Below are 21,020 nucleotides of genomic sequence, written 5' to 3'. Positions count from 1 at the left end.
TGAGTTTTAATATTCTGATTTCCTCAGCTCTGTAACAATGTGTGCTTCAGTGATGCCAGCTTTTCTTTTTCTTTTTTGTGTTTGTTTATTAGTCTCTGTTTTTAAATTCAAAGTCAAAGTCATACGATGTGTCACACACGTTACTGCTGTGAAATTTGTTCTCCGCATTTGACCCGGTGAGCGGTGAGCCACAGCCAAGGAGCTGTGAGCTGCAGCCGTGCCGCGCTCGGGAATAATTTGATTAGTTGATTTGACCCCCCAATCAAACCCATTGATGCTGAATGCCAAGCAGGGAGGCATTGGGTCCCATTTTAGTAGAAATAGTCTTTGATATGACCTGGCCGGGGATCGAACCCCGACAAATGTAACCAAATTAAGTAATTAACCCTTACGGATTCGATCAACAGCACAACAGCACAACTCTTCTTGAGCTAGAGCGAAGTCTTTTTATTTTTTTCTTAATCTAGTGGTTCTCAAAGTGAGGTTGGGGTACCCCCAGGGATCGTTGAGGTGGTTGGGCTCCCAGCAAAATTAGTTATTATAGCATACAAATCAATTTAACCACCCCCAATGTGAAAATAGCAGATCTGCTGGCTCGTTGTGAACCTGTAGATCTCAGATCTTCTTTTTTTCTTTTTTAATCATGAAAATATTTGTAATATTTTGTAAATATTTTAACAACACAAATCTATTGGAGTCCCCTGGCACGACATCGTTTCAGATGTGGGTTTGCAGCCAAATACTGTAGCCTACATACTATTTTGGAGGTCTTTGACATGAAAGGATCTGAGACACCTGTTCTAATCCATTCTGTGTCATGTGAAGGAAGGTGCAGTGAAAAGTGAGAAATCCAGTGGAATCACAAGCTACAGTATAGTGACCACTGGGCTAGTGGAGGTATTACTCTCCAGTAACAACCCAGTATGTGGTTTTAACAGACAGACAGACTGGAGTATTTCAGATTTTCAGTACTTTTACTTCCACTCCACTATATTTCAGAGGGAAATATTGTATACTTTTTACTCCACTACAATTATTTGAAAACTTTAGTTACCTGCATCCCTACCAGATACACTACATCAGCTATTTGAAAATAGACGATCTACAAGCTCACAATGCATCGCATTGGCACGCATACTTCACAATAGTTTATACGTTTTATACATTTGAAATTTGAAATTTTTAAATGGGACATTCAACCTGATTTCCACTTTTGGTACTTTTTGATAGCAATACCTTTGTACTTTTACTCAAGTACATTTTTAATGCCAGACTTTTACTTATTTAATATTATATATGTAATATTTGTTACATGATGTACCTAATTAAATAGGTCAACCAGCGGTATTGCAGCTGTTTTTACTCTAAACGGACGTAAATAGGGACATAGACATACATAGGGACACACACGGCCAGTTATTGGAGCGGTGTGCAAAACTTAATTTTTTTATAAATGCAACTTACAAGATGTATTTATATCAGCGAGATGATGTCTTACATAGTAATTTACTGCCCTAAACAAACATTAAAGTCCATATACATAGCTGGCATAAATTTACATCATAACTATACCCTAAACAAACATTATAGTCCATAGACTTGGCTGGGGACAGGGAATTTAAAATGAGGCTCTAAACAAACATTATAAGTCCATAGACTTGGCTGGCCTATGACGCAATTTTGGAAAGCCATACTTTTTGAGTGGTGTAAACCACTCCTACAACTGGCTTTGTTAGTTTACGTGTCTGTTCGTACCAAAAAATGAGCATGGTTGCTATGGTCACCCAGTTCACACAGGTGTGATTTCATTACGTCAGACATTACGTCAGACCACAGTTGATCAGTCTACATAAGACCTTACACCACTCAGTTCACACGGGTGTGATTTTTCCATCACTGAGAAGTGTACAATATAGCCTATAGACTACTCACATAGACAAACACGTATGCACGCACACAAGGTGCAGAGAGAGCGCTGCAGTGTTCAAACTTGGTCAATTCCCTCTCTAATACCTCTCTGGATTCACAAAGCTGATGGTGTTACAGGGAGTATTTAATTATTGAAATGCAATTATAATGCTCCGCTCACAGCAGATCAGTGGAACACACACACGCACGCACGCACGCACGCACGCACGCACGCACGCACGCACGCACGCACGCACGCACGCACGCACGCACGCACGCACGCACGCACGCACGCACGCACGCACGCACGCACGCACGCACGCACGCACGCACACACACACACACACACACACACACACACACACACACACACACACACACACACACAGGGGCGGAAGCTCATGGCAAGCCATCAGCAAAGATTAACCAATGACATTGTGATGATATGAGATTATGTGCTGAGATTAAGATTAATGGTTACATTCTGGTTCTATGCAATTTAATACATAAGCCTATAAGTGATGCATTATCTTGGTTGTATATAGACGGAAAAAGCGTACAGAGATTAGATAAAGTGCGATAGGGGAGAGAGGGGTGGGTGAGCAACAGAGAGGAAGAGACACATTTTGTAGCTTCAAAAGCAAGTCTCTATTTTATATCTCTCTCTTATTATCTCTCTCTCTCTCTCTCTCTCTCTCTCTCTCTCTCTCTCTCTCTCAGTTCTATAGAGTTTAACCTATTTTAGGACAGATCTCTGTTATAGCCAGGACAATCTCAAACCAACACACATGTTTGAGAATAACAAGTGGTGTGTGTGTGTGTGTGTGTGTGTGTGTGTGTGTGCGTGCGTGCGTGCGTGCGTGCGTGCGTGTGTGTGTGTGTGTGTGTGTGTGTGCATGTGTGTGTGTGTGTGTGTGTGTGTGTTGCGTGCTGGGGTGTGAGACTACTATAAGAATCTGCCTCATTCATCCACATGATGCTCAGAAAGTGCGTGCGCCTTTGCCTTCATTTCAAGGGCAAGAAGAACCGCACCGCAATGTCTCGTGGGTTTTGTTTCACTGAAAACAATAATATACGATCAAAGGCTATCGATGATATGGCCTCGGGTGGTTGTGGGCACAAACGGCTTGTGGCTTTTAATAACGTTTAGAGAAATATTTAGATAAATAGAGAATGCACTCCAGCTGTCTTTCCCGGTTTAAATTAGATCATAAACATGTTGATAATAATACATTAATAATTTAATAACCACAACCCCCACCCCTTGGATTCGTTCATAAAATAACGCGGTGTGGTGGTGTTATTTCTACATAAAAATCAACACAAGTATATTTCTCAAGCCTTAAAAGAAAGAAAACCCGTAATTGGATATCGAGCAGGGAATTGTAGTCTATTTCTAAGCCTGTGTAGAACAGGTAATTATCAGTAGTGCATGGTATTGGTAATATGTGCAGTGTGTAGTGTATATAAATGTTATTATATATCGCTCAGTCTCTTACCAGTTGAACGGTGTGTCAGAGGTACAGGGATGAGGAGGAGGATGATGATGCTGTGCGGTCTCGCTCCCTCTCTTCACCACCACGGCAGGTCGCTCGCGGATCATTTGCTGCAGAACCCGCCCCCCTGCGCGCCGATTGGTCCGGTACACAATCGTGCTAATTATGTCTTGAATTGTCTTCTCGTCTATTTGCCTTTATCGAAGAAAAATAATCTCCTCTTTTCTCATGGTGACTTTGTTATTATTATTCCCACTATTTATTTCCCACTATTTTATGTATTTATTATAAAGCCACAACAAAAAGAAAGCCCCGGTTCGGTACTTCGTCGAGCGACGGTGTTGCGCGCCGAGAATAGCAGAGCTGCAAGCCCACAGCGCGTCACGTATGCGACGCGATGTGGGCTTGCAGCTCTGCTCTCGAAGTATGACGGTTGCAGAGAGCGAGCGCGGAGCGTTCCTGGGACTTGTAGTCCATTGTGTCCAGGCCAAGCAGATTAAAGCATACGATTGCACGTGTAGTCACACACGCGGAAGAACTACAATCCGAGACCAGCTGACAGCTATGGAACCAAACCCCGCCCACTCTGGCTCTGTTTGGCTTCAGTTTTGTGTCATGCAGACAACTTCCGTGAATGATACTAGAATGAGAGACGCAGTCACAACAACTCAGCAACAGCTAAACCATTGTCCTTGGTATTGATATTTGATCTTTCACGGCTATAACACCAGCATTTATTTCTTGATTTATTCTTACAACCGCGAACACGTGATATAAACGTAACGAAGCGGAGTTGCTAACGTTGCCTATAGCTAACGTTAGTTACCTCCCTCTGTCTCCGCCGTTCATTCTATCTTTACCACCGCTGGGCATTTTGGCAGGTAAGGGCAAAATGTGCATGTTTTCTTTCCCCACCCATAATAAAGGCCATCTCATTATGACACACAGACGTTTGGAGTCAGTGGAGTTGGATGGCTAGCTAAGCATAGCTTGATAGCTACTAGTACTACCCTACCGTTACCTGGTTCCTTAATCCTAACAGACATGAAATTAAATGTGTCCCCGGTGTGCTGAAGTGTACAGTCAGGACTCGGAGGTACTGATGTAAAGGATTAAAGAAAGGTTAAAAAGTTTGGGTTCATGATTATGACTATTGAGAGTGAGACTCAATGCAGATACTCTTACTGTTGATTACTTTAGCTATCTTTATGCAAATGGCATTTGTCTATCTTGACTATATACCATTATACATCATGTGTGTATATATATAGTACTGTATTTATTTTTATTTTATTTTTGAAGGTAGGGTAAGTGTAAGTCAGTGATATTTTTTGGTTAATTTTTTTTTGTTTGTTAAAAGGTTAAATCACTCAGATTAAACATCCATGATTGATATCATGGAAGTTTAATCTTGAGGTGTTTAGCTAGTCAGCTTGTACTAGACTAGTACTTGAATGTCAGTGGGTGTGTTGAAGATAAGATAACTTCCTTTTGTGTAATTTCCAGGCAGAGTGGTCATCTGGTGACTCATTTGGTTGTAAATTAGACACACACACAGACAGACAGACAGACACACACGGTACGTAAGATATACTGTAATAACATACTGTGTGTAGTAGTAATCAATGTATAATTAAGGTGTTTAATGTTAAGTAGAATGAGGAATGAGGACATACTAGACTATAGGGTGTAGGCGTTTAGCTCAGTGCATACTGTAGCCTGTCATGCAGCTAATGTGTTGAGAAAGTAGAAGTGGTGCATGTGGTTGAGAGAGAGAGAATAGAGGGTATGCACGTGACATCATCATCATCATACCCGGAAGGGTATGGCAAAAAACCTTCTGGCCTTGACAGCCCATATATTTAAACAGAAAAGTCTTTTCCCATTCAGATTGCATTAAACAACGTTAAACTCACTTTGCCACTCACTTTATGCATGCGCTATTAACACCCGGGAACACTTGTCAATCATGAGACGGCTACAGAGTTTTTATTATGGAAAGATAAAGGTAAATGTTTTGACTGTATTCAACACCCTAGCCTAACCTCGGTAGGTACCCAGGCTAGTGCTCACTCAGATCGCTGAACCAATAGGATCCACTGCCTGTTTTCGACCGGCACCCGCCCCTCCACCCTGGGCAAGACCTACGCAGTAGAGGCTATCATTTGTTTGGGCGGAAGTTGCGGGATTTTAGCGGAAGTATCGCCCATGGAAATGACATTGATGCTTTACAAATCAGTTTACATTCTCTGCGAATGAAACAAGTGTTGTGATTGGTCGAGAAAATGTCGTATCCGGGGGAAATACATCTGACGGATGTTCCGGACGATACATCCGCCAATAGCTTCTCTGCCTTACGTTGTGACCAGGCTTTTCTTTTCGCAGATAAGTAAGCCTGGGACCGAGGCTACCGCCCCTCTAGATCAGAAACCACACAGGCTGTGCGAGGCTAACAACTCCCTGACACATATTAGTATATACACATTATACAGTATGAGTTTAATGTAACACATCTATAATGCAGCAGATCTACAAGCTCATAGCGCGGCACAGAGTGCCGCGCTACAAGGTTGTAGATCTGCTATTTTTGAAAAATCGTGAAAACGTGGCGCAAGTCTTGAATATATATTCTTTCGTAGCGAAAGATTTTAACTAAAATATTGGCTTCTGGGAGGTCCCTGGAACAACATATTTTCAGATGGTGGTCCGCAGCCAAATACAGATAATTCTGGGGGTCCTTGACATGAAAAAGGTTGAGCACCACTGAGTCATAGAAACATAGGTTCTTCAGAAAACAGAGAACTTAGAAGACATTTTTTTAGAATCGTCCTCAGGTCGAAATGGGTTAAGGGTAAGGCTATGCGACTGTCGACGTCTGCTAAAATAAAAATAACGATTTCGCTACTCACCAATACAAAGCTGGTTTTGTGATGAACATCTACATCTACATCTACTTTCCCTAGTGGACGCACTCTGAGACCCCCACCAAATGTATAAAATGCACTTTTTGGCCAGAAAGGAAAAACATTCAACAGAAGAAAAAATATATTTTAGTTACTCCACTCTAGAGATATTGTCAAGAGAAGAACCCCATTCACCGGATTTTTCCTTCTGGTGAAATATTTTCCTTTCTAGCCAAAAAGTGCATTTTATACTTTTGGTGGGGGGCTCAGAGTGCGTCCACTAGGGAAAGTAAACTTTTTTTCATCAAAATACCGTTGGTGAGTAGCGAAATTGTTATTTTTATTTCGACAGGCTGTGAGTATTTCATGCCAGTGCAGGAAGTGGAGAGTCCCATAGCCTTAAGGGAAGTCCTTAAGGCTATGGACCAGAGCTACTATAGTGTGTTTGTTCAGTAACAGGGGTCTCCCTGTCTCTCCAGCTCTTTAATAAACAGAAAATACATTTTCTGTATCCTGACTGCGTTCTCTATCATGATTGGATAAATTTGGTATTGCAGTTTCAGTTTCTGATGCATTTTCTGTTTAATAAAAAGCTCGAGAGACATGGAGACTCCTGTTACTGAACAAACACTAGCAACGAGTACTATACAATATAAATTTTTACTTATTTTAACCCATTTTGGGCGGGAACCCCTTTTGGTGTTAGCATTATGTTATGCTTTAGCTATTGAAAAATGACTGACGACTGACATAGAAACATAGCTTTTTCAGAAAACTGTCAGGATGTAGAAGACATTTTTAGAATCTGATCTCAGGTCAAAATGGGTTAACCAGCGAAAATCACTTATTACACTACCTGTTGCTCTGCTCACCATGTGTCTCATTGTCTCCTCGTTTTGTCTTTCTCAGATCCTTGCCTGAACTCTTACTCTTTGAATGAGGTGAGATTGGCTTCAGTACACACACACACACACACACACACACACACACACACACACACACACACAAACGTGCCCACACACGTACACGTGCCCACACACGTGCCCACACACGTGCCCACACACGTGCCCACACAGTACCGCTGACAAGACAAGGATGATCATGGAAGACATGAAGAATGAAGCTGATACTACTACCTCTGCGGTCTCCATGGCTCTCTACACTGTGATGTATCCAGTATTTAAACAGGTAACAGCAGAAGAACTTTATTGAGCTTTATTGTTACATCTTGTGTACAGGTACATAAGAGTAAAACTTATTTTTGTTTGGCTTCCTTGTTCCTTGTTCGGCTTTTCATTTCATTTCAGGTATTTGTATTTGGCCTCGGAATGGATTCCCATATGAAAATGTGTGAGAGAGACATTGTATGTGTGTGTGACTGTGTGAGAGAGACACTGTATGTGTGTGTGACTGTGTGAGAGAGACAGGGTGGAGTGCCCACACCATGACATGAGCATAGCACACTGTCTTTTGGGTTACACCCTGGCAGAACGGAAATACACAACCTACTGTAATTGCATATAAGTAAAGAGCAGCACACATAGAGAACAGAGAATGAGGCTGTATTCACACGTGTCTAATTATTGCTGTACAGTATGCTTGTATTATGCATAATCGTTGCTGTCAAACATAAACATTGTATCTCCATTAGGGATGCAGCAGAGCTCATTGAAAACCTTTCTTGTAAGCAAAACCTTTGAACTCCATGTAGAGATGAAAAGCCAAGGGGCGGGGTGGGTCTCAAAATTACTTAATACTGTATAGCAGTAGCAGGGGTATTCATTCAACTAGATTAGGCAGGGGTCCACAATTGTAAGATTACTTAAAATTGGGGGCCACAAGACCACAAAAAGTAACGATTTACCATTGTGCTGGAAACAAAAGTTGCATTGTACACATTTTCAGTGGCACATCAACATAAAAGAGCACAACATGAGTTTTGAGTGCAGTTCGTCCATTACATGACACTTTTGTAGCTACCTTTTTCTTAGAGCAGAATGCGAACGAAAATAAAAGCCTGGGTACCGAGGCTACTACCTATTTCTCAGCTTTGTGTAGATTTTTTTATCATCACACCAAATAAATAATAATCTATCTCCATTAGCTTTTACACCGTCGTATGTTTCATCCAATCACTCAATAGTTTCCCGGGAGGAATGTCATGATGCCCTACCTCTCAATCTCTCTCTCTCTCTCTCTCTCTCTCTCTCTCTCTCTCTCTCTCTCTCTCTCTCTCTCTCTCTCTCTCTCTCTCTCTCTTATATATAATAGCACATAACCATAGACATAAATGTGTAATATTAGCACACAACAACGGACAACAATGGGTACCCCCACAAAAACATGCAGTAATCCTGGTCTCTAAACTACCTCCCCCTGGCCAGCCGGGGCACCTGATTGAGGGGAAAGGAACTGGTCGGAATAACGTGTTCCTTCCACACGCTTCGTCCGGCTGGAGAAACTCTCCCCTGTCAGGTGAAAAGAAGCAGCTTGGACTCCTCATGCATAGAAAGAAGCATGAGGTCAGTCCACTGCCCCCCCAGGTTGGCAGAGGAAGTGTAGCGCCCAGGATTAGATAATTGACACTGGGTGAAAAAATGGGGTGCAAAATCATGGGATAATTTAAAAACAAAACAAAAAATAACAATGGACAGCATTATATCTTAATGTGAGCACCTTAACCCTTAGAAGATGAAAGACGCCAATTGGCGTCTTCATCAGAATTCCGTAAATGATCAATGACGCCAATTGGCGTCTTCGCCGTTTTTGATTAATCTAAACATATTAATATGCTCCGAAGCGCTGTTTAAATTCCTGAGCTTATATTCCAACTACATTACCCAGAAAACCCGTGTCACGTGACACACGTGTACGTGTTGCCATTGGAAGCTGGTCCCACCCCCTGTAAACAGTGGGGGCAGAGGGAGTCTTCATAGTTTTCATTGTTTTGCCTGTTTACCCGTCTCGCCCGAGCGATTTTCTAGCAGAAAAAGTTGAAAGCAGTACTATTTATTTGAGCGAGTTTTGTGGTAGTAGTATTGATCCATACGCGTCCCAGTCGCCTTCTCCAGGCGGAGTAGCCCTGGTCCAGTGCTTACAGCGAGACTCGCTGCTCCCTCCCTCCTTTTTTCATTGTCTCCCCATCGTCGTCCGATGAGCTATACCGGGAAACCATTGAAGAAGACGATCAACCCGGAATGTTTTGAGGTAATCTTATTGTAGATCCTTCTATAGTGATCAGAAATCATAAGATGATCGCTACAAATAGATGCTTGGATAATTACTACTACTAGTCAGATCATGACGCCAGAATGACTCACCACGATGGCCCCCAGCCATTAGCCAGCACCTTTGATGGGGGGGTTGGTGTCGGTCGGTGCATTGGTGCTGGCTAATGTCTGGATGGTGGTGTCGATCGGTTGGTCGGTGTAGTACAAATGTATCGTAGCAGGCATGCACGCATGGCAGTACAAGTATTTTATATTGTAGCGTGCCTTATAGGCGATCTGATCTTTAGAGTAATGTTCGCTCCTTTTATTTACTGTCTACAAAGACGGAGAACAAACATGCATCGTTTACTGAAGCAACGCGTGGTTGTTGATGACCTTGCTACAAGGATCGGAGGGGGGACGGGGAGTGAAGCTAACAGTAGCGTATTATATAAGATCTGTATGACGTTTCATTGACGTCTGAGCTTGCATGATAATCGCATTCATTGAATATTGTATACTATCATGATTGTACATTGTTTAGTGTGTCTCCGTGTGATGATGATGATGATGACGATGATGTCAGATAGCCTACGCCCCCCCCCCCCCCCCCCCAACTGGCTATTGGCCGGGCTGACTACAGCTAAATGTTTATTTTTATATATTTAGAACTGGCATCAGATGAGGAGGAGGAGGATGATGATGATGATGATGATGATGATGAAGACGAAGAGTCAAGACTGCGATGGAGTTCTCCGACACTGAACCGGATGCATTCATTCATTTCAGTTGTTGTTTTTTTTTAAATTTAGCCTACACACACACACACACCGTCAAGAACAACTGGAATGCAGTGGTTTGGGGACACTGGGGAGTTTGGGGACAACTGTTTTGTATGTAGGCCTATTTATTTTCTGTAATATTTATTATAATTGTATTATGTTAGTAGTCATAAAAAATAAAAGACGCTTTTACAATGAGTTAGACCTGTCATGGCTATTTTGTTCACTATTCTGAGGTTTATGGTTTGACTAAGCGAGTTTCAACTGTGATTTACTCTGTAACGGTAGATGGTAAGAACCCAATTTTTTGTTATAATACAGTATACATTCAAGTCTATATTTTGATACATATCATGGGCACAAAGTCATATCAAAACAATGTCCTTGGATGTGTTTTTTTATCAAAACTGTTTCTTCACAACAGGTTTTTGAGATACATGCATGAATAGACAAGGTACTGGTAAGACTATGTAAACATGGTATATATCAAAATGTGCGTTAGAATGTCTAATTTTACCCCAAAAAAGAATTGAGTTTATATGATGTTCCATTTCAGAGCTAGGGGGACTTTTAGCTGGATAGGTCAGATTGATCATGACTGACCATGCTATTTATAGATGGCAAAATATCTACAGTGGTACATGTGAGAAACTTTTTATTTTATTTTAATTGAACTAGACAACTCACCCTTTAAAATGAGATATTGCATGGCTATGTACGCCCAGCAGAAAAAAAGTTATTTAGAAAATAAAACTTCAACCGGGCATAACTTTTTTTGTTGTCCTAGAAACACTACCCAGTGTAAATGCAGGCTCTTTTAAATGGCTTCCAACACAAAAACTAAACATTTTATCAACTCAGTTCATTTTTTTCCTGGAAGCAGACAAGCCAAGCTTTCTCTGAAGGTCTTTCGTTGTCACACATTCACAACAGAGAATTTTCAATAAATCATTCAAAAACGCCATTCTGCCATAGAGAAGTCTAAAAACTATATAGAAATCCATGAAACTCTCAAAGAGTTAATAACTGGAGATAGCCACACCACCCATGGCCATATTTAGCATTTTAAAACATTTTTATTTTATTTTTTGGAATATGGATGGTGTTCCAGGGCCACAAGAAAAAAACCCAGGGGCCAAATTTGACCCACAGGCCGCCAGTTGAATATCACTGCTGTATAGCATCATAATCAGTTGAACTACTGTAACCCCTATATTTGAAAATGGCAAGCTTAGATCAGCCATTAAAACATATATATTGTTCCACATTGTGAAAGCAATGTGACATGTTTTTAATATTTTATGAATCTTGTATGTAGTTCCCTGGCACAAATTATTTTCAGAAGGGGGTCTGTGTCGAAATACATATCATTTTAGGGGTCCTTGAAGGCTGTGAACCATTGGTTTGTTTAACTGGGACATCACATTTCTGTACGACGGTTAACTTTCTGTGCCATACAAAAGGTTTGGCAAAAGGTAAAGGATGCAGCTTATGTGAAGTTTGATCTGACCATGGTTGGCGTGTGCTTTCTTGGAGAACTCAGTGGACATGGGCATTCAAATGATTCACCAGGCTGTGAACGCATCATTAGACCATGATATGCTAGCTAGCCAATCTAGACTTTCATCACAGTATGGATCATTTCTTGATAATTATGTCAATCATTCACATATAGAATTTTTATGTTTACTTAATATTTGTTTTATGATTCTTTAAGTTTTCCCGATGCAAAATATACCCAACTGATATACCTTTGATCACAATATATTGAGGAAAAACTGTAGTAAGTCATATTGCACGCCGTGGCACATATACAGCTGTAGACCTCTACGTTATCATTGTGTGTTTTAAGTACAATTTGCCTTCTTTAAACAAAAATACAAGCAAAAAGAAAAGAAAGAACCGCTTTATTTGAGGATTTCCAATCTGATTGGATGCATTAATGACACTGGGATTCAGATTAAATCTGTCTCTGTCAATAAGGGAGATGGTATCAATTTAAAAAAGTGTCTTCACAGCATAAAATAAATGTGCAGGGAATTGCAGAATTTACGAGCCAATAGTTCACAATTCTGCTTATTCATTACTCTTTATCAGGTTCTCCACCTGGCTACTTTTTACTGTGTCAAGATAATTTGTAAGAACATAAAAACGTTGTTGAATGAAAGGAGCTCTGCAAAGTGTTGAGCCTAACATGTTTGTCTGTGGGTGTTTTGTTGCAGTTGGAGAAAGTAGATTTATCAGCAGCACAGACCTTGAGGGCAGCCTTTATAAAGGTAAGAATTTAAGAAAGGTCATTTTTTTTCTTGTTTGTTTTTCTTGTTTACAGGGAATGTCTTGCAGAGTGCTGCTATCCCCTCTCACTCCCATTCTTAATGTGTTGTTGAGTCAAACTCAACACGGGGTGATAAAGACCCCTCGGCTTCATGTCCAGATCTCATCACCCTGTAATAATTACTCATTAACAACATCATACCTAGGGTTGGGACTCGTTAGGATTTTAACGCTTCCGGGTCCTTACCGGGTCCCTCTTAACGAGTCTGGTTCCTAACGGTTTTCTTAACGGTTCCTATATATATTTTTTATTATGTTCATGTATCATTCATTCTACAGTAGAATTAATGAACACTTTAATAATAATTATTATAAGTAGAATTTCTTCTTACTACAGTAATAAAGTGATTCCCTGGTGTGATTACTAGGCTACAGTAAAAAATAATAACACTATTATTAGACATTGTACAACTATTATTTCAACTTGGGCGGGTCTGATTGGTCACGTATGTTGTTGGGCTTTGGGTCGGGTCGGACTAGGCATTCATTAATATATGAATGAATTTGTAATTGTAACGTATTCCGCAGGTGCGCGCCGTTGTCTCTCGCTGCTGTTGCTGTACAGTAGTTCAGGCTGCTACACAGTGCTGCCCTGACAGTCCACCACAAGGTTGCAAACACAGTGGATTATTTTTGATCAAGCAAAACGCGAGCCAGCAAATGGAACTTGACGCAAACTTGTAGCGTATGTCTGCTCTGCTCGTGCCCACCACAGTAGCTTAATAGTGTGACGCAGCAGCGGTGGTATTTTCGGAGACATTGATTAGATAATATGATTAACCTTGTGTTTCCGTAGAGAAGTTTCCTTAGAGTCAATGTGCCACTGCTACCACGAAAGGATTTCACCCACTGGTAAAGTCTAAATACGGAGAAGAAATACGGAGTAGTGGTGCGTGGGTCCTTAGTTGTAGAAAACTGCAAACAGGTGCTCTTTGGAGAGGGTTTTACTGAATACACAGGACAAGAGTTCTTTAAAAGTTCTATACCTTTGAGTTTGTATAAGTTCACAATGGAAAGAGAGCTGACGGTGGCAAACTTTAAAGAGGATCCAAGGCAGCTCTGTTAGTTGAAGTAGAAAATCCTTTATTGCATGTTTTTTTCTTAACAAGCAAGTGTTTAAAGAGCCGTGTGTGTGTGTGTGTGTGTGTGTGTGTGTGTGTGTGTGTGTGTGTGTGTGTGTGTGTGTGTGTGTGTGTGTGTGTGTGTGTGTGTGTGTGTGTGTGTGTGTGTGTGTGTGTGTGTGTGTGTGTGTGTGTGTGTGTGTGTGTGTGTGTGTGTGTGTGTGTGTGTGTGTGTGTGTGTGTGTGTGTGTGTGTGTGTGTGTGTGTGTGTCTGTGTGTCTGTGTCTGTCTTTCTCTTTCTCCAGGCTGAGAAGGAGAACCCAGGGTTGACCCAGGACATTGTGGTCAAGATAATACAGAAGAAGCAGTTGGAGATCAATTATACAGAATCTCTGCTTCGCATGGCCGGGGACCCTGTGGAAGGTAGGAGAGGGTTAGGGAGACCTGCTGTGCATTCCAATGGATTTAAGGCTTCTCCAATGGTGCTCATGTAACCTCTTGGTGTCATTGGAACGTGCTGAACTGAAAAGGAATACACTTACAGGATAAGATGGTTGCCTTCCTTAGGAGCTGGAATGAGTAAGACCAGTGGTGGAAAGTAATTAAGTACATTTACTCAAGTACTGTATTTTTACTTTACTCAAGTATTTCAGTATTTGTACTTCTACTCCACTATGTCTTAGAGCTAAATAATAATATTTTACTGTTTTGCAAAACACCTTTGCAATTTAATTCTGCAATTTAAAAATAGCTGATCTGCTATTTCCAAAATATTTTTTATACTTTGAAAATGGGACATTTGGCATAATGAGTACTTTTTCCTTTTGTACTTTTAAGTACATTTTGATACCAATACTTTTGTACTTTTACTCAAGTACATTTTGAATTCCGGACTTCAGAGCATTTCTACATTGCAGTATGATTGATACTTGATGATTGGTAAAAAATGTGAGTACTTCTTCCACCACTGAGTAAGACCCAGCTCTGTTTCTAAATAACACACACTCTGAGTCTGCATGCAGTGATTCTCAACCTGTTTCTCAACCTGTGGGCTGGGATAATATTGCCCCTGCAAAATTGGCAAAACACTAAGATTTTAATGATAATATAATATTGTTATTAACACTTTGAGGGCATAACATACCATACATGACATTTATTCCATTGTCTTTCCACGCGTAATACGATAAACCCGTATTTTGTGTTTAATTCGCCGTTGTTAGAAAAAAATCCGGTTTTGTCGCGGACATTGTGACGAGGCGGATGCGTTATGATGACGTAACCGGAAATCAACCAACCGCCGGCTTGCAAGGGCTTCTGGGAAACTGACTCTAATGCAAAGTGAACGAGGGGGTATAGACGATCTTAACCTGCTTTGCTCTTTGTCTGTGACCCGGATCGTTGAAGTAGCTTATGTGTCGGCTCAATAACACATTTTCAAGCGGATTTTCATGGATCAAAGGCGCAAATACTTTGGCGTATGCTCCAAAGGTAATTAAACAGTCACGGTATCTTGTCAATTATAATATAACGGAATGTGTTAAAAGAATGACGGTAGAAAAATGAGTTTTCATTGTTTTAAAATGTGAACTTAAAACTATACTACGGAACACAATTGATTGATTGGTCATTAAAATGCTCTGAAACGGTCCCCATCTGACCACTTAACACGGCAGCTTATAGGCTGCTGTGTTAAGCAGTCAGATGGGTGGGCCCAAGATTTTCAAATGGGCCCTGATCCAGAACATGTTGAGAACCACTGCATTAGGCCACAGATCCCATTGGATACCATTAGAAAAATCATCTGCCGTCCTACAAGCATTGTTGTGTGACAGTGTGGCAGAGATACGCTATTTTTGAAGGTGAATATTATGTCAAATGTTGTGATACTGCAACACATTCTCACCACAATAGGATAGCTGTATACCGGTAGCTTGCGATGTGTCAATCCTCTCATATAATTGTGCATATAAAATCTCCTTTGCTTTGGAAACAACATTCGTAATCTTTTAATGCGCCACACAGCAGACGCTCATCCATTGTAAATAGTGCCTTTCGTTATTCATTGATAAATGAACAAGTTTCATATTATAACATTTTAAATGGACATCCCTATTGCCTGAATCCGTCTCCCTGACCCTTTAGACATTTAGACCTGTTTGAACAGTGACGCATGGCTGAAATTGCACTATTTATGTATGTCCAAATTGTGGAAATAAGCGTAACTGAACTGAAGCATTACATTCTCAGTCCAAGATGCAACATTTTTGTCCTCCCAACTCCTGGTCAAAGCTTACGCCTTTGGGTGAGAATGTGTTGGGTATGACAGATCTGCAGTGCTCTACCCAATCTGTCCACTGGGTGGAGCTGTTTCTCCATTAATGGTCCCTTGTCCGCCAGCCACTCAAACGTTCCTTTGCTCCTCTGTAATTGAATTCCCTCTGCCATGTACTGTGATTGATGGTAGTAATGAATTCACACACATGCACGCAGTCCCCCCCCCCCCCCCCCCCACACACACACACACACACACACACACACACACACATTCTTTGAGGTGGGCGGAATTTAAAATTTTGTATACTAGTTTGAGGCACATCACGATTTCTACCACTGTCTTTGATTGATGTGTCTCTGTGTACATATCCATACCATACCTGTATGAATATGTAGTATAACATTCACAAATCATATGTACGTGTGTGAGCACGTGCATGTCTGTTTGTAAGTTGTGTGGCTGTGTTAGGGGACCACTCATGTTGGTGTGTTGGTGATTAAAAGTGTGTATTTCTGCATAGGCATTGAAGTAGTATTACTGAACTAATTTTGTTACACAGCTGCTGTGTTATTTACATGTTTATTGGCAGTGGTTCTCAAAGTTGGGTCCAGGGACCCATACGGGTCCATTTGGACACTCTTAAAGTTATGGGGGTCTTGAAATTAAACGGTGTGAGAACCACTGCACTAGGCCTATGTCAGATTTTATTGAAAAAAAAATAACAACAGCAGTACAACAAGTTAAAATGACGGCAAATGGATGATACACAAAATAACTGGACAAAATAGACAGACAACGATACATTTCAAAACTTCAAAATATACAGGTTTAAGCAATTCAACTATGTAACTAAAGACTAACAGACCAATAGACTATTAGACCGTGGCAGCGGTGGCCGAACGGATAGCGGAGCGGTCTTGATACCGGAAGGTCGCCAGTTCGAATCAGCGGTCCGACACGTTAAAATTACCACCGCTGAAGTGCCCTTGAACAACCACTACGATGAAATGTGTTCTATGAGCAGGGCCTGGCTGGAAACAAGTTCTTGAGCTTAGCCCAGATACCCTGGGTAAATATAGTAATCATTTCATTTCATTTCATTTCACCCATAGTAACTCTGAGGGTGTACAAATGGAACCAAACGGACCCATGACTTGTACACCGTCAGAGTTATGGGGGATTGGGGGTGCTTGGAAATGAAACATTTTTTAGAAGTTTGTCAACGATGGAGTCTGTCGCTAAGGGCTCTTGTTGTCTTTCCTGTGGGCGTGTCCAGAGTTTGTGATTGACAAGCGGCAGGTGGAGTTCCAGGATGTGAACGACAGGGCCAGAGCTCTGAAGCTCGTCCTCAGCAGTATCCCTGACCACATTGAACACAGAGTGCGCTTCCTGCAGACCATCAAGTGAGTCCAGGCCTGGAACAACCTTTACACCATCGCCTCATCGCAATCATTTGAGATAAATTTTGTTTGCAAAATTGTTTTCCACAGGCACAGAAAGCATGTGGAAGTTTCTTAAAGTTGCAATTTTGACAGTTATAAGAAGAATTCGCCCCTGAATGAATTCACCTCGTATTGCCAGGATTTCCCCCCCGTTCAACCCTTATTTTGAAGATCCAAAACGCTGCGACCGGATGTTGTGTTGACATAATGGTGTGTGTGTTGTCTCGACCGCGACCATCACAGCACCGGCTATTGTCCGTAGAATAAAACTTGTTTTGACCAGAAAGATAAAAGCCATTGAAAGCAGCACATTGAACGCACGTAGATGTGCACACAATTCAAGATGGCACGCTCCAGTGTCACACTCAGCACACTCGATGCTAACGTGAGTAGCCTATCGACTCGATCGGATCAACACATGTATAAAACATCAATGTATGTCATTTCACTTATTTACGTGCATGGCGGGTGGCCAGACTAAAGCAAATTTACGAGAATGGCGCTTTATGGGTTAACAGTTAGAAACAGGATCGGGGTTTGTGAATGAGAGAGGGGTAGAGAATAAAAGAGCAGAATAGTAGTTTCAGGCTTTTGATTCGGTACTCTTACTGTGTGTGTGTGTGTGTGTGTGTGTGTGTGTGTGTGTGTGTGTGTGTGTGTGTGTGTGTGTGTGTGTGTGTGTGTGTGTGTGTGTGTGTGTGTGTGTGTGTGTGTGTGTGTGTGTGTGTGTGTGTGTGTGTGTGTGTGTGTGTGTGTGTGTGTGTGTGTGTGTGTGTGTCACTCTGTCACTCTCAGAGACATTGCCAGTGCTATAAAGGATCTCCTTGACACAGTCAACAAAGTCGTCAGAACATACCAGTATCAAAACAGACGGGTGAGTGCTTACATGCATAGTCTGCGCACAGCCTCCTTCACAATCATGTGCACATGCACCTACACTTTTCAAAGCATGCAACACACAGACACACACACACTTGTGTTCTTGTGTAGTAAGTTGTCTTGTGTTTGTCGGGTAGGCCCTTGAACAGCAGAAGAAAGAGTTTGTGAAATACTCCAAGAGCTTCAGTGACACACTCAAAACCTTCTTCAAAGACGGAAAGTAAGACGGACACACTGTAAAATGGCTTTGTCTCTCACTCATTCTTCATCTAAGCGTGTTCTTTCTCTCTTTCCCACTTCTCTTGCTTGTTGTCTTATGTATAATATTTTACACACACACACACACACACACACACTCACTCCTAACAACATCTTACGTGTGGTGCATTTACTAGTTTACAGGGAATAAGTGGTTGAATTTATACACATACCAATACCCAAATGTGTTTAGTGCACACTCACTCCCAGTGTCAATGTCAAGTAAGCGGTTGTCGGATGATCACAGGCATGCTACAGTGCACGTCAAGCGAACGACTGCCGCATAATTCCCTTGACCCACTTCCCGCAAAATCGCTTGAAATCGGCTTGTGCTCGCTCAGGCCTGACACTCTCCATTCCAGCCGGATCAAAGTCTTGTCCCCAGATCAATCCCAGTATCTGTTGCCATGGTTTTTACTGCTGTTGTAGCTGATGCGTGTCTCTTGTCATGCCTGTTTCCAGGACGACCAACGTGTTTGTCAGTGCCAACCGGCTCACCCACCAAACCAACATGATACTGCAGACCTTCAAGGCCGTGGCATAGGATCCGGAGAGGACACAAGCACACACGCGAGCGCACACACGCACGGGCACACGCACGCACACACACACATACACACACACACACACACACACACACACACACACACACACACACACACACACACACACACACACACACAGATTTGCTGAGGCTTTTATCTGAGAATATATTTTATTAGCCTTTATAAATTGTAAAAACTTTTTTATTAATTATTTTTGGGATGTATAATTTATCATTTTGTTAAAAATCTTTCAGAAGGGCGATCAGGTAGCAGGAGGTTCAAAGCGAATAATTTTTATGTAAAACTCCAGGGAATTTAGAAAAGAAAGAAAAAATGTTCTTTTATGTTTGTTCTTTTATCATGCTTTGACAGCTGAGTTGTTGATTTTCTTTTTTCTCTTTGTTCCCATTCTATCCTCTTCCTTCCGTTTTATTTCCCTTCTCTCTCGGTGGATTGCAACACCACGACGCACAGAGGCCATCAAAAACACTACCAGTTTTATTGTTTTTTTTTGTTTTTTTTGCATTTCAAATTGTTTCCACTTCACAGTCCGCTGGTAGGACATCAGCCAAATAAATAGAAAGTCGACTTGGACATGCCAACTTACCAAACATACAAATATCCAGTTTTACTTTACATACCAGTAGCTACAGTATATGGACATTAATTTATAGCGGGGGAATGTGTATCTGTCTGTTATGCTCTGCCTCTCCGCTTCTCTGCTTATTGCCTGTCTCACCTGCTAGCCTTATACTGTTGGCATGAATGTAGACTCATTAAGTCTATACGTTTAACAACATGGTGGGAATTCCACCCTGTGTTTTAGGACTTAGACGCTGCTTTGTTTAAACCAATCTGATGTAGCATAATAATGTTTACACACAAAATTGCATTTGACTACAGGACTGAATGTATATTAGCACTCTCTCTTTCTGTCACGCTCTGTCTCTCTCTCTCAGTCTCATATCGTTGCTTTTGGGTGAAAGCCTCATGTCCAATACAGTTTTTAACATTTGTATTATTTTTTAACAGAAATAATAATTTAAATAGTGAAAATAGCTGATCTACATGCTCACAACGCCTTGCATCACGAGCCATTGTGAGCTTGTAGATCTGCTAGTTTCACTACTCTTGAGAAGACGGGCATTAATTAAAAACACAAGACATTTAAATATGGATGAGGTTTCTGCCCGACAGCAACGATATGTCACTTGATAATTCTCGTTTTGACCCCTGAAATGGGCATGCACGCATTGCTCCAACGGTTCCAAACAAATGTAAATACGTAAACTTGGACTTGTGCTTTTGTTTCGCACTCTGACTTATAAACAATGAGACATGACGACGTGTGAGACGCTTTCAATTCTGCAAAGTGTTCAGAATAAAAAAAAGTTCTGTCATTTTGAGAACGGATTTTTCTAAAAGCTGGGTCTCGCTTCCATTTTGTTTTGCCATTGTTGTATGAAAGCCAATCTCTTCCCTCCTCTTCAACTGTATCTCGATCTTTTCTCCCCCTCCCTAGTACTTAGATCCTTACCACTTTCTCTATTACAGCAATATTCATTGTTCCCCCATATATAATGGCTGATTCTCCACGGTGGATTTGAGGCGGGCTATTTTAGGGTTCTGTACGGGCTTCTGCCTGCGCTGCTGTAATCCAATTGTGAAAGCGTTAATTTTTAAAAGCTTTATTATTGAAATTGCTGAGACCTCATTTTCTGATCCTGTCGCAATTGATGAACGCTGTAATCAGCTAATTCAAGTTATTCCAGGCCATTAAGTCCCACTGAGGATTTGGTCTCGGTCACTGAAGAGTTGAGAGAGAGAGAGAGAGCGCGCGAATGTTCAAGCCAAGTCTATAGTGCATATTATGTATCAGTTTAATGCATCACTAAGTGCTTGACTGTATTTCTTCCTTAATTAGC

At 41.3% G+C, this 21,020-nt stretch overlaps 1 protein-coding gene across 4 annotated transcripts; it reads left to right on the top strand.

The window, feature by feature from the left end:
- The first annotated feature begins 3,948 nt into the window (after positions 1-3,948).
- Positions 3,949-20,519, top strand: pdcd10a (programmed cell death 10a). Of its 4 annotated transcripts, XM_079513593.1 has the most exons (10): positions 3,957-4,285; positions 4,911-4,983; positions 7,217-7,299; positions 7,348-7,495; positions 12,521-12,574; positions 13,999-14,116; positions 17,248-17,374; positions 18,209-18,287; positions 18,430-18,512; positions 19,013-20,519. In XM_079513593.1, exons 4-10 carry the CDS (start codon positions 7,403-7,405, stop codon positions 19,092-19,094), a joined length of 636 nt encoding a protein of 211 aa, XP_079369719.1. In that variant the 5' UTR covers positions 3,957-4,285; positions 4,911-4,983; positions 7,217-7,299; positions 7,348-7,402; the 3' UTR covers positions 19,095-20,519. The 4 variants fall into 4 exon arrangements, with proteins under 4 accessions (XP_079369722.1, XP_079369719.1, XP_079369721.1 ...); XM_079513595.1 differs by having other exon boundaries at positions 3,958-4,099; positions 7,217-7,495; XM_079513596.1 differs by lacking the exon at positions 4,911-4,983 and having other exon boundaries at positions 3,949-4,099; positions 7,217-7,495.
- Positions 20,520-21,020: the final 501 nt, after the last annotated feature.

This window comes from Electrona antarctica (assembly GCF_951216825.1).
Source record: "Electrona antarctica genome assembly, chromosome: 11".
Taxonomy (NCBI): Eukaryota; Metazoa; Chordata; class Actinopteri; order Myctophiformes; family Myctophidae; genus Electrona; species Electrona antarctica.
Note: the sequence above shows the minus strand (reverse complement) of the source record. Positions and strands in the feature narration are given on the sequence as shown.